Genomic DNA, 12,496 nt, shown 5'->3' on the forward strand with positions numbered 1-12,496 from the left:
CCCATAAGACCATCCTTCCAGAATAGAAAATGACTGAATTAAAAATTAAGACCAAAGATGGGGGAGTTGCTGCATGTAAACGCTGACCAGTTCTACCACAACACTTTACCTTTAAAATGACAACAAAAATACACTGTGATGGAACAACTATAGTAGTTTGTCAGAGACAACTGAATACTAAATGTACAAATACATACAGTATGTGAGCCCAGCAACTTTTGATTATGGTAATGGAAGATAGGTCGTACATACACAACCGTAATTTACATGTGCAAAAAAATAATATGGAGCATTTGTGGATTAAAGAAGCATAACAAGCCTATATTTGGAAGAAAATAATGCCAATTGGCTCCTTAGGCCCAAAATAAAAATACATATAAGTAGCAATCCTCTTCGCCGCACAGTGTCAGGCAGAAACTGGAAACTCTCCTTTAAGATAGTCAGGTGTCGGGGGGAACAAAAGAGGAAAAAAAGGAGGCATCAATGCAAAAACTCATTGCTGTTGTTTTGGGGAGCTGCTTCAGTCGTCCTTTTTGTTTACATCATTTTGAAGATTCTGGAAGACAAACAAAATTAGGAAAAAAGTTAGTATCTTGGCGAGGCCAAGAAAGTGCTTTCATGACAGGGTCACGTGTGAGCTGGAGCCTATCCCGGCTGACCTTAGGCACTAGGTGGAGTAAAACCTGGCCTGGTCACCAGTCAATACACTACTACAATACACCAAGCTAACACTGCCATCATGCAAAGTGCTTTGCTGCTTATTAACAAGTAGAAGCAAAACGTCACCTGAAGCTCCTGATGTTCTTTCAGCAGTCTGTCATACTCCCTGGCAAGACCGTCCGTCTGCTTCTTCAGTCCATCTGCATCACACTTGGACTTCTTCAGGGCTGCATTGGAAATGGTTACAACTTTAGCAAATTGAAAATGAGAGTTTAACATCAAACTAGAATAGCAAATACATGGATGGGTTTGCTGCAAGCATCATCTTCTGTAAGCCGCAATGTGTGCCCTGATAAGAACTAGACATATGAGAGGTAAAGCCATACTAAAACAAGGGAACTCTTCCTCCCACAAGGTAAAACCATGTGATTAGTTATGTCAAGTGGCAACAAAATGGAATGTGATAGCACACCATCCTGAAAATTCTACAGTATACGTATGTTATGTACTATGTTACTAACCATCCTCTGATGTCTTTACTTCCTCTTTCAGTTTCTCCACCTCTTTCCTCAACAGCTCCATGCCTTCTGCAGTTGCTTTATCTCCCGTCGCCTCCATCAGAGTCTACATGACACCAGGTGACAGTCAATTATTCATCAGATGTGCATATGGTGGCATTAAAAAAGGGGGAGTTTGAGGGAGTCATCAACATGAGTTCCACTCTCAGCACATTTACTGTACCACCTAATACTGTACTGACCCCAATATAAGACTGTCTTATATTTGTTATAAGATTGTTTTTTCCTACAAAATTCCAAATAAGACATCTTGTCTTATGTTTTCGGCTTAACAGGGTTATACATGTCATCAAACATTATTAGTGAAAAATATTGAAAGACAAGTATTCTGGTCACCAGGCATCGGTGATGTTATGAAACATGATGTTAGGTTACATTAGCGTTCACACTGCATGGTATTGAACCGACAAGCCACAGAATGAGAAAAAATGGTTCTCCCATTCCGTGTGGAAGTGGTAAGTTTTTGTTTTCAAACTCCATTTGAAACACTAAGTTAATAAGTAAATTGGAGAGGCTAACTAGTTAGCTCGGTAGATAGCTACGATCATGGAGTGACCCCATGCTCTGTATAATGTGATATTAACAAATAATAATAGAAGTGCTAAAGTGGCTAAAGAAGGGTTATTCAATGTCTACAGGGCCTGAATGTTAATATTTAGTATTTAGTAAGTCAAACAGGTGTTTTACAAAAAATATTCAGTTCATTAATATTGAAGACTACTTGGCGGAAATTAATTTATCGCAGTCAGGTCTGGAACCAAAAATCTCCCACTCAACCATGAAAACATACCTTCTTCAACAGCTCGTTGTCCTCCAAGTGCTTTTTAGCAGCTTTGTTTGCATTTTCAGCCTGTGCCTGAAGTGCAGCAGTGGTCCCCGACACGGAAGCCAGCTGATTAATCAAAGTGACCACTCGCTTCATAACCCTTTACACCAAAGTACAGTTAATACTCAAGGCTTCAACTGACAGCTATTGTGTTATTTTTAGCTGTAAAAACTGCAGTTACAATAGAGTACAGTCCAGACTCACAGCCAAAGGAAGACGGCAAAGCCAGAGATGTAAAGATTCCTCTGAGCCCGGAAAAGCTTCATGTGCATGTGGTCAAACATGTTGGGCTGCAGTTTGGCATCCGTGCCGAGGTTTTTAATGGAATACTTCCGCACCTCACGGACTGCATCTACAGAAGGAATAGCACAAAGAAGTGATGACAACCACAGAACACAGAATAATAAAGAAGGCAGATTGTTCAGAAACGACTTAAGGAAACGGCCTATATTCCTGAAAAATGGCTGACTATCTGTGCATCTTATACAATAGGTTCTTTGACGATTTCCGTGCGTCCTGTTAAAAATATAAGTACCGGCTTTCATCTCTTGGCTGGGCCTTCGAGACCCCTAAAATATGTAGACCTTGGCTCAAATTATGCAAACAAAATTTTCACACCCTAGATATGAAAGGCAATATCGCTGCCATAATAATAAGTCAGTACACTTACAACAGGTATACTGGGTACTACTGGGTTCTTGAATGAACACATTTTGGCATGACCGCACTTTCTGAAATTGCCATCACAATATTAAATGCTTATATTGATAGTGGCAAACACACAGCAACGTTAAAACGCGCAAAAACAAAAAGGATCCCTATCAAAAAAAACCACACAAACTCCACAAAAACACGAGAATGGGAAAATGCTGCAAATCACATACAACACTGTAGGATCAAAAACAAATGCAAATTAAAAACGCTGCTAATGCCAAAACAAAACAAAACGGAATGATGAACATAATACTACTACATCACATGCAGTAAAGCACAGAAAATGTACCTTTTCATTCCGCCAATTTTCTTCTGGGCTTTCTGCATCTTTAAAGACGGACATCCCAAGTGTGGCTCCCCTGGTAGCAAGGAAAACTTCTGTTTTGTTCCGTGAACCTGCAGCATTTCTCTGCATGCAGCAGTTTTTGGGGGTTGTGTGTCCGGTTTTGCCATTTGAAACATTTTTCTTTTGCATTTGTTTTTGCTCTTGACCGCAGTACGGGTCTGGGCCCAGACACCGTACTACAGGAACCTGGAGCTTTAGTTTTGGTGGAGCGTTTGATTCTAGACTTTAAGGCACCGGTTAATCAGATCAGGAATTCTACTGACCAATTGCATGCCAGTTAAGCCATCCCACATACTACTACGCAATCTGTGCAATTCTAGGTGCTATACATTGTGACTCTAAATACAGAGATGAAAAATAAGCGAAAGAACGAAAAAAAGAGAGGACAGCGAGACGACAGCGCCGGAAGAGACAAGAAAAAAATAAATTGGCATGGCACTCTCTAAAAAGAGAAAAGTGGACAGCAAAAATAGAGCTGTCAAACCAGCGTGAAGAGACTCTATGTCCATTCTCCCCTCTGGAAAGCATAAAACCAGTTTGTCGAATATGCGCAGAGACTGTGGCACTCAAAAAGCGCCACTATGACACAAAGTATAAAGTCTTTGAAGAAACATACCGTTATTTTTGCGGTTTGAGCATTTGGACATTGCTGCAAATTTGCCCGTCGGCCACTATAGACAGTGGTTTGAAATGAATGAAATGTTTTGAAATATGAACCAATTTTGTGCCGACCATTGTGACACATACAATAGGCACTTACCAAGAAATAGGACGATAAGTATAACAATCATTGTAAGAAACACTTTGTTCCAAAACTGGGCTACTGGACTCCAGATCCTCAAATTGAATACGCCCTGCCACCTGAAACATAAACACACCATTAACATATATGGTCATTTCAAGCAATGTACAACTGATAATATATTCCGATCATCATTACCTCTTAGCAGAGATGAAGGGTAAACAGAGAATAACAAGGATGCCAATCTCTATATAGAGGAAGAGTGCTACAGCAGTCCATTGCAGCGTCATGTCTAGTAGATACGAAGACAATATGAAAAGAGCAACAAAGCAAGTTTCATAAGCTTAGTCAACTCAATGTAATGTAGGTTCAATGGGAGGTGTGGTCGCTTCTATGTGGCCTCTACTGGTTTGACAACACTTTGCAGAAACCTCCTAGCTGTCTTCATAGTTCACTTTACTTTGAGTCAAATATTCATCTAGCCGTAGTTCACGATGCAACTATAAAGTATAACGCCTTCATGGCAATGTGAAGTTATGAATAATCCCCCCCCCCCCCAATAAATCCAAATTGACACGAGATGCTAGCCAAACTTAAGTAACCTAAACACTGAATATGTTTAAACAGTTTCACAACCGTAGGACTTTGTAGATACAGCTAGCAAGTGAACTTACCGTCGACACAAGAAAATGGACGCAGACGACCACACACAAAGATAATACTGTAATGGCGTGTTAAAACTTATCTGTCGGCTGCATTTGACTACCTGCTTTGTACACTTCCTGTTTGAGGCGCGCCAACAGAAACTCCGTTAACAGGCGTTTCCGCTGCTGTTTCAAATTAAAAATGTTTAGCTAACGGATATATTCTTAAACTAACTAAATAAACTAACTAAATCAACTATGGCAGAAAATAATAATCAGTTATTAAGAATGTCGCTCAAAACTTTGGGAAAGGTTCCATTTCCGTAACATAGAAGTACATTTGTTCTTATTGTGAAGAAAACTTTAACTTCCGTTTGTCCTGCTCCTAAATCAAACCGTCATTTTTAAAACATTCTCAATTGGCCTTGTGAATTATTATAATGCAGTGTCAGATAAATCAAATGCAATAGAGTAATTCTGTTAATATGGTGGACTTTAACTATTATTAATTTAATACTGACTAAAAAGCACAATATGAAAAACACAGAGATGGTTTACAATGCAGCTTTATTTCATACATAAAAGTAATTTAACAAAATAAAAAGACATAAATGTTATCAGGTCTCCAAAACATGCACAGATCCATATGTACTCTGTAAGTAGTCGATTACAGCTGATGTACTACAAAGAGAATTAAATACTTTTCTCTCAGGCTGGGAGCTAACTCTATCCAGCATGTAGATCAGATGATTGTGGAAGCAAGTAAATGGGGTGCCTTGCTGTACAGAGATGTCCACCCAGTCCCATATACACTCCAACGGTGTGTCTTCATACCCCGCGAACAAAGCTGGGTTAGCAAGTAGCCCCCGTGCGACCATCACTCCTAGAACAGGGACATTAAAAGAAAAGTCATATCTCTAAGATTGTGTTGCCTTATACGATATGAACAAATTAGATGCATAGGAGAGATAGATACTTTATTGATCTCTAAAAGAAATTCATACCAAGTTTCAGCTAATTAAGAGACCCTGGTGGTTATATGCTTTTGCACCCGGTGACTATAGGAGACTGTTACTTGCAAGTGGAATGCTTTGAGGCCAGACCATAGAGCTCCAAATGGACTTTTTCCTGCTCCCCAGCAGTATGGAATTCAGCATATTCAGCATCTCAAAATCTTGCTGCAACTACTGATATCATGGCCAGGATACACTGAAGGTTCTTTTTAAAATAAAACAAACAAAAAAACAAGCCTACCATCAACACCAGTGAGCCGGTGAATGGACTCCACATCACGTAGGTATTTTATGTCCCCATTGGCAATGACAGGTATGGACACGCTGTCTTTGACTATCTTTATGGCGTCATAATGGACAGGCTGATGGCGCTCCTCCGATGTGCGACCGTGCACCGTTATCCAGGATACACCTGCTGACTCGGCCTTCTGGCACAGATCAACTGTCTTTCTCAGGTCGTTGTGGATTCTATGGGCGTCATGTCAATATAATTGAGGAAAAAGTTTGGACACCGCTTATTTGAATATTATTATTGTTACCTTATTTTAATGGACGCTGTATATTTAGGATTGTCCACTTGGTTCCTCACATGTTTGACCATATCTTTAACCAGCTCAGGCTTATTGATAAGGCAAGCACCATAACCTGCTGACATGGCCCATCTGAAAGCACATGACATAATACAATCATATGAAATAGCGCACACGACTCAACTAATAACTAAGAAAATACTTAACAGGTTCACCTCTGGGGACATCCACAGTTGAGGTCAACTCCATCTGAGAAAGGCGCAACTGCACAGGCGGCATCAGCCAGAGTCTGGGCATCATGAGCAGCAAACTGCACAATCAGGGGTCTGTCACCTGAGGAAGATAAAGACAAAGTGGAGTAAACACTGTTTTCTGAAGATAAATGACAAAGATGCGTTGTACATACAGCGAGTGATCTGTTGGTGATATAGCTACTCACAGTCATTTGTGGTGAATTCGCTGTCTCTGGCTTTGACAGATCGCACAAAGTCAGAAGCAACTATCATCGGAGTGAAGCAGATATCACAGTGATATTTCCTCACCAAGGATCTGAAAGCCAGCCTGTGGGGAAATTATAGTACACCAAATGTTGTGATGTGTCAAAAACTGTCAAAAACTCAGCATTGATTGACAATATAAAATGCTAATTTATATTGTTAGTGTAGTTGGCTGTAGTTGTTGGTTTTGGCTTCTACCAAATGTTTGAAACACTTTCATAAGTTTAGAATTGATAAATTAGAGAGGCTAACTATTTAGCTTGTTAGTCTACTGTGCAAGAGGCAGCAATCTCTTGTGTCCCTGCAGTGATCCCATAGCATGCACAGTGTGGCGTAAACAAAAGATAAGAGGAGGTAAAGGTTACTATAGGGGTGTTATTTCATGTCCACTGGGCTCTACTAATGGTAAAAATCATATTGAGAAAGTAATTAACAGGTTTTGAATGCTATAACTTTGTTTCCAATTTGCGGTAATCTGTACCTCTTTTGTAATGGCTGGGACTTTTCTTTGAAGACCATTATGAGTGTCATCCATCCATTTTATATACGGTTTGTCTTCATTAGGGTCACAGGTATAATGGAGCCTATGGAGGCGGTGTACACCCTGAACAATCGATCGCAGGCAATGTTTTGGAACAATTAAGATACAAGTACAGTACTGCTAATGTGTCACATTGTATTATTACTATGGAATAAACTATAGTAAATGGGTAAACTTACTTTGAATATCGAACCATCGGTGCACAAATTCTGACCACGTTGTTTCCTCCTTCAAACATCTCCAACACACTACTGGACTTCGTGGTCGCCATCCTCCTTGTCAAGCCGCAATGCTACCATTTAGCATAGCAAGCTAACACCCGACGACACACTCGTTATATTTTCAAACTCAGTCTACTGGCCATTTGTCGTTCTAACCTTAAATGTCTATTTTATATGCCAAACGCCACAAAGCTTAAATCAACATATTTATATCTATAAATACATGTAAAGTTCCCCGTCGGTCCATCATGCCGGAAACTGTGGGTGTGTCCTCAGTATTCGACGCAATCGCACACGTGGTGCAAAACAAATAAAATTAAAATAAAAAAGACGTACTAATAATTTAAACCCTGAACAAATACACTGAAAATATAACTAGGGAAAATATATAAAATTACAATGAGCAAAAAAATGCATTGCAGTTAGGCAAGCTATATTCAGCTAATGATAGGTTCAAGTCATGTTGGAAATTGCTGTCTTCAGATTTAAAAACAAAAAAAAATTGTCAGTTAAGTTACAGTATACACTGAAACATTTTCAATTAACTTAAAATAGACCACACTAAACAGTCCGTTGTTCTTTTGATTAATCTAAAGCTTAATTTTAACTACTTCTGAAATCGATTTTTCAGTTCTTAACAGAGATTTCTTTTGTAGTTTGACCTGGTCAGTCCTAGTTGGTATCAGAGGTTTCCATAGTGTAGTGGTTATCACGTTCGCCTAACACGCGAAAGGTCCCCGGTTCGAGACCGGGTGGAAACATGTTTTTACCACGCTGAAAGTGATCTAAAATGTCCGACAGGCTCTAAACTGACGTCTCTACGTGCATGTGATGATTATGTATACAGAAGTAGAACAAGAAAGGAAAGTCGAGGACAAAATACGTTATTTTGAACTACAGTTAATTCTAATCCTTGCACCTGCTGGCCACTAGAAGGCGCTCACACACTACAAACCTGATTATCCATTATTTGTGTATTTTATTTAATAAGGTAATGCATGGCTTTCTCCAACCTTAACACATTCTTTGTGTTGCATACAAACCATTTCAAGTACATAAAAACAGACGAAGTCCAATGATTTTATTTCAAATTGGCCATCAGTGAGTCACCAATATAAAAAAAACATGAGTGGGACAAAAAATATTGCAAATATATCTACTGACACTGTGAACTTATGCACTGATAAATATCTGACATCTAAAAGAATCACAGGAATAAATACGGTCACTTAAAACCAATAGGATGTGAAGTGGAACGCCACTTTTTTTCCACTAAGTGATATCAAAAATAGTTCTCAGTGTAGAAAAATCCCCACATGTTCAATCTATCTCACCTTCATAAGTCTGCAAAAGCATACTGAACAGTCACTTTAATCCACCGATATTAATATAATACTCGAGGGAATTGCAGCAGTTGGCGAGAAAGGAGGCTGGGAAGAGCTTATTTCATGCAGAAGTATCATGCATTGCCAAAACAAGTGTACAGTATTTTCACCACATACGCTGCATTGTGCGGTTAGTTTAAGTGAATAAAACCTGAAAAGTCCTGCACCACGGTGAACTGCTCTTCCGTTCCTCAATTAATTGCTGTCAGCCTCATCAGTTTTTCCTCTGATTAAAAAACAACCTGGCTGCCTTCGTGGCCAATTTGCGGAGACTTCAAAAAGGGCAAGTAATTAGCCTTCATTGGTCATCAGACAAAAACTAGCAGGTTGCTGGAAATCACTAAAAAGGTCATTTCTAATAGATTGACTCACCCGTTGACAGGGACGTAAAGGCATGGAATACAAGGATATTACATCCTTTTTACTTTACATCTTTAGATCTCCTCACAAGCGCTCCTGGTTCACTGCCATCAAAACAACAGATAACTGGCTCCTCAAATGTAAAGACAACACAGCAGGTTTCTCGACAGCCAGCCATGATAGAGTTACAGTACAGGACCAATATAGAAATGCTCGCCTCCGCTCTTACTGAGGTAGCTTCTTGCGGCCTACCACCTCCAACTCCACTCTGGAGAGGAAACGCCGGGCTCGTCGGCGGCTGTCGTAGCTCAGCTCCGTGGCGTACACGGCACTCGTTTTCTTGGGGTAGATGATGGTGGTGCTCTTGAAGCTCTGCGGCCGATGGCGGGGCTGGAAATCGAGCTGTGTCTTATAATGGCGCCAGGTGCTGTGGGACACGGCGGTGATGGTCTGTGTGCAGTGCTCCAGGGCTTGACCCCATGGCTGAAGGGCCACGTTCTGGATGAAGTGGCGGTCGGACTCATAGTGCACTGATGAAGTGTATCTGTGGATGACAGAAGGCGTTAGCTGTACTCAGTAGTTGACTTTCTCCACTGATATACTGTAGAACCTCGGTTAGTGTACACCCCAGTTTGTGTATTAATTTTTTTTAGTTAATGTCCAAAATTTTAAACGCATAACTTTAATTCAGTATAAAACAAGTGCCACAAGGCATGCTGGGAAACCAGAAGTACTCCTAGTGAGTTTTCCGCTTTTGAATACTTGACAAGGTCATTTGAGACCCCTGTACATCAGTCTAGGGTGTACACCGACTCTCACCCGAAGTCAACCTGCATAGGTCCACCTTTCCCAGCAGCCCGTAACAGGGTGGCAGTATATTTAAAAAGACATTCTGCAGTTGTAATATACATATAGATAGATATTTCTTGAACGCAACCCACCTTACTTCTTCAGCAGGTAAAGGATCGAACGCTATGCCTTCCCCATATGACAAAGGCTGCAACAAGTGACCAGAGGGAAAAACTGAAACCTGCACAGAAAATATTTATAAAAAACAAGCATGTTAGGTTCAAACTTCTAATAATAAAATGATAATTTCTGTAGGATCCCACAGACAGGTTCATAGTCTATCACTTTCTTTGTGTTTGGTGTCTCTTCTACACCACTATGTACATCTGTGCAATACTTTGTTTTTTATATTCAGTATAGTTACGCCAGACTCCATTCACTGCGCAATATTAAGGCTCTAAATGCAATATATTAAGTTCTAAGTGAAGTATTTCTATAATGCCTCATATTAACTCACTAGCAAGATCTCATAGTGTATAGACTGGTCATATATTTCATCTCATTTCATATTATCTGCAAACTATTTGTATGTAACTGGGTAAAATTGTTGATTTGTTAATATTTGGGTTGTTTATATTGTTTATGTTTGTATATTGTGTATTTTACTATTGCTTAACTGATTCTGTACTCCCCACTGAGGGACGAATAAAGGTATATCTTATCTTACATTTTGCTCAAGTTATGATATTGTCTCACACAATATTCAATATAAATGTACAATTAAGAGTTGTTGAATGTTATTTACTCAACTGCATGGGTTCCTGGCCAATGAGTAACTACACCCCCAGAATTTCATGAAATAGTGGTATACACAATATTAAACAATTACATAATATTGAATTAATCAATAATGAGGTTTTGTTTATGCGTTCTACAAGAGTGTGATGACATTACAATAAGAAAAAAGGTCTGTTTCCCACCGTGGAGGTGCTTCCATCATCTTCCGGCACCGGGCTCACTCCCCGGGCTTTGTCCTGAGGCAGTAGCCAGGCGCTGGGACTCGGGCTCGGCGGTAACCCGGAGTCCGGGCTGTCGAGACCTCTGTCTGCCGTGCAGCTCATACCCAGGGGATCCTCTTCGCAAACATTTGGCAAGTTTAACCGTCCGACCATTTCAAGAAAGAGACGTTGTGAAAGTCCAAACAGAAGGATGCTTGTTGCGAAGGAGAGAAATACTTCCACAAGTTCCTCTTTTACTTTTGTCCTCTTCTCCCGGACAGATTTTGGGGTTTAAAAAAACTCGAATCCTTTAAGCAACTCAAATTGACAACACCACCAACAAATAAAAATAATGTTATAACAGTGAGGAGTGAGACACGAGACAAGACATTTTACTGTACTGCAGCTCTACTTCAAACTTTCCCCTCTAATGAGACTTCAGAAGTTAAAAGAGGAAAAACCCGCCCCTTTGAGGCCTTTCCTCGATGCTGATTGGATAAGGGGGACAGGAAACCAGATACCAATCACTCCTAAAAGGCTCTATGGACAAACAAAACGATCTCTTTCAAATATATTTAGTCCTATTTTTCATGAATTGAAGTCAAGGAAAAAAAACGAATGTACACAAAATACTGTTTATTGCTCACAAATTGGTCTAAATCTGATAGTTTAGCACTAGTTAGCCAGCCACCTCACAGGTGTAGCATATCAAGATGCTGATTGGACAGCACGAGGTCTGCTTTAGACTGGCCACAATAAAAGGCTACATCCCTCAAAACCGTTCTGCTATAGCTTGAGGTCAGCATCACCTGATTTCAGATCAACATTTGAAATTCAAAGTGACTTGTGATTAAATTGGGTTCATGCAAGCTCTTTAATTGCCATTGCTCACTCACATCAAAATAAGCTAACTGCATAATAAAATCACACCAACAAGTCCTATAAAAAAATAATTAAAAAGTCCAATTTTGGTGAGAAAGCACATATTCTGTGGGTTCTATCACCAAAAAGGCTAGAAAAAATAGATTTAATGACAATTTGTTTGAATTTGTTTTGTTTGTGGGCTTCACTTTGGACACCCCCCCGATCCAAAAGGGAGCTAACATATAGGAATAAAACGTTCCAATACTGCACAGTGCAGTTCTAAACCACTGCATACAACAAACCCAATAAAAGTAAATTTTTAAATAATGCTAACAGTAAACACAAATGCATAACAAATCCTCAACCAGGCACTCTGACTTTCCACCACCTACTTAAACATGACATAGCTGCAGTGTACACTTTTAAATACTTTTTGACATTTTTAATTAACATGAATTCAGATGCACCCGTGCACTCCAAGGGGTAACCGTGCACGTCTGATGCTTAGATAAATCTTAGACACTCAATATGGATGACCAGGTTGAGATGGATGCACCCATCTCCCTGACAGGAATGTTAAGTCCATTTTCTAGGGAGACCTCACACTGAGGAAGATGCAGAGATGTGAAATATACTCGCTCTACCCAAGGCCTCCTGCGGTGAATGAGGAATGAACTGTATGATACATTTCCATAATAATATCTTCAGCCCTCATTCTTAGCTCCGGTCCCGTCAAACACAAGGTTACAAGGTGCATACGGTACGTTCTGACATGAAAATGTGTGATG

The 12,496-nt window shown here is 39.9% G+C and overlaps 2 protein-coding genes and 1 non-coding gene across 4 annotated transcripts; 1 reads left to right on the forward strand and 2 right to left on the reverse strand.

Annotated features, from left to right (window-relative positions):
- Positions 1–409: 409 nt before the first annotated feature.
- Positions 410–7,695, reverse strand: LOC131134645 (tRNA-dihydrouridine(20a/20b) synthase [NAD(P)+]-like). 2 transcript variants are annotated; one of them, XM_058080139.1, is made up of 13 exons: positions 7,271–7,619; positions 6,493–6,614; positions 6,269–6,386; positions 6,063–6,185; positions 5,757–5,991; positions 5,212–5,215; positions 4,065–4,158; positions 3,885–3,985; positions 2,269–2,416; positions 2,029–2,164; positions 1,182–1,284; positions 787–887; positions 410–556 (listed from the first exon to the last, which is right to left on the reverse strand). In XM_058080139.1, the coding sequence occupies exons 1-13, from the start codon at positions 7,360–7,362 to the stop codon at positions 521–523; spliced, it is 1,413 nt and encodes a 470-aa protein (XP_057936122.1). In that variant the 5' UTR covers positions 7,363–7,619; the 3' UTR covers positions 410–520. The 2 variants fall into 2 exon arrangements, with proteins under 2 accessions (XP_057936122.1, XP_057936121.1); XM_058080138.1 differs by lacking the exons at positions 410–556; positions 787–887; positions 1,182–1,284; ... (2 more) ...; positions 3,885–3,985; positions 4,065–4,158 and having other exon boundaries at positions 5,061–5,393; positions 5,765–5,991; positions 7,271–7,695.
- A 305-nt stretch (positions 7,696–8,000) lies between these two features.
- On the forward strand, positions 8,001–8,073 carry trnav-aac (transfer RNA valine (anticodon AAC)). The gene has a single exon. It is a non-coding gene; the product is annotated as a tRNA-Val (tRNA).
- A 305-nt stretch (positions 8,074–8,378) lies between these two features.
- rflnb (refilin B) lies at positions 8,379–11,294 on the reverse strand. Its single transcript, XM_058080141.1, has 3 exons — positions 10,827–11,294; positions 9,999–10,087; positions 8,379–9,601 (listed from the first exon to the last, which is right to left on the reverse strand). Exons 1-3 carry the CDS (start codon positions 11,016–11,018, stop codon positions 9,283–9,285), a joined length of 600 nt encoding a protein of 199 aa, XP_057936124.1. The 5' UTR covers positions 11,019–11,294; the 3' UTR covers positions 8,379–9,282.
- Positions 11,295–12,496: the final 1,202 nt, after the last annotated feature.

The sequence above is a fragment of the Doryrhamphus excisus genome, chromosome 8 (assembly GCF_030265055.1).
Source record: "Doryrhamphus excisus isolate RoL2022-K1 chromosome 8, RoL_Dexc_1.0, whole genome shotgun sequence".
NCBI classification, from domain to species: Eukaryota; Metazoa; Chordata; class Actinopteri; order Syngnathiformes; family Syngnathidae; genus Doryrhamphus; species Doryrhamphus excisus.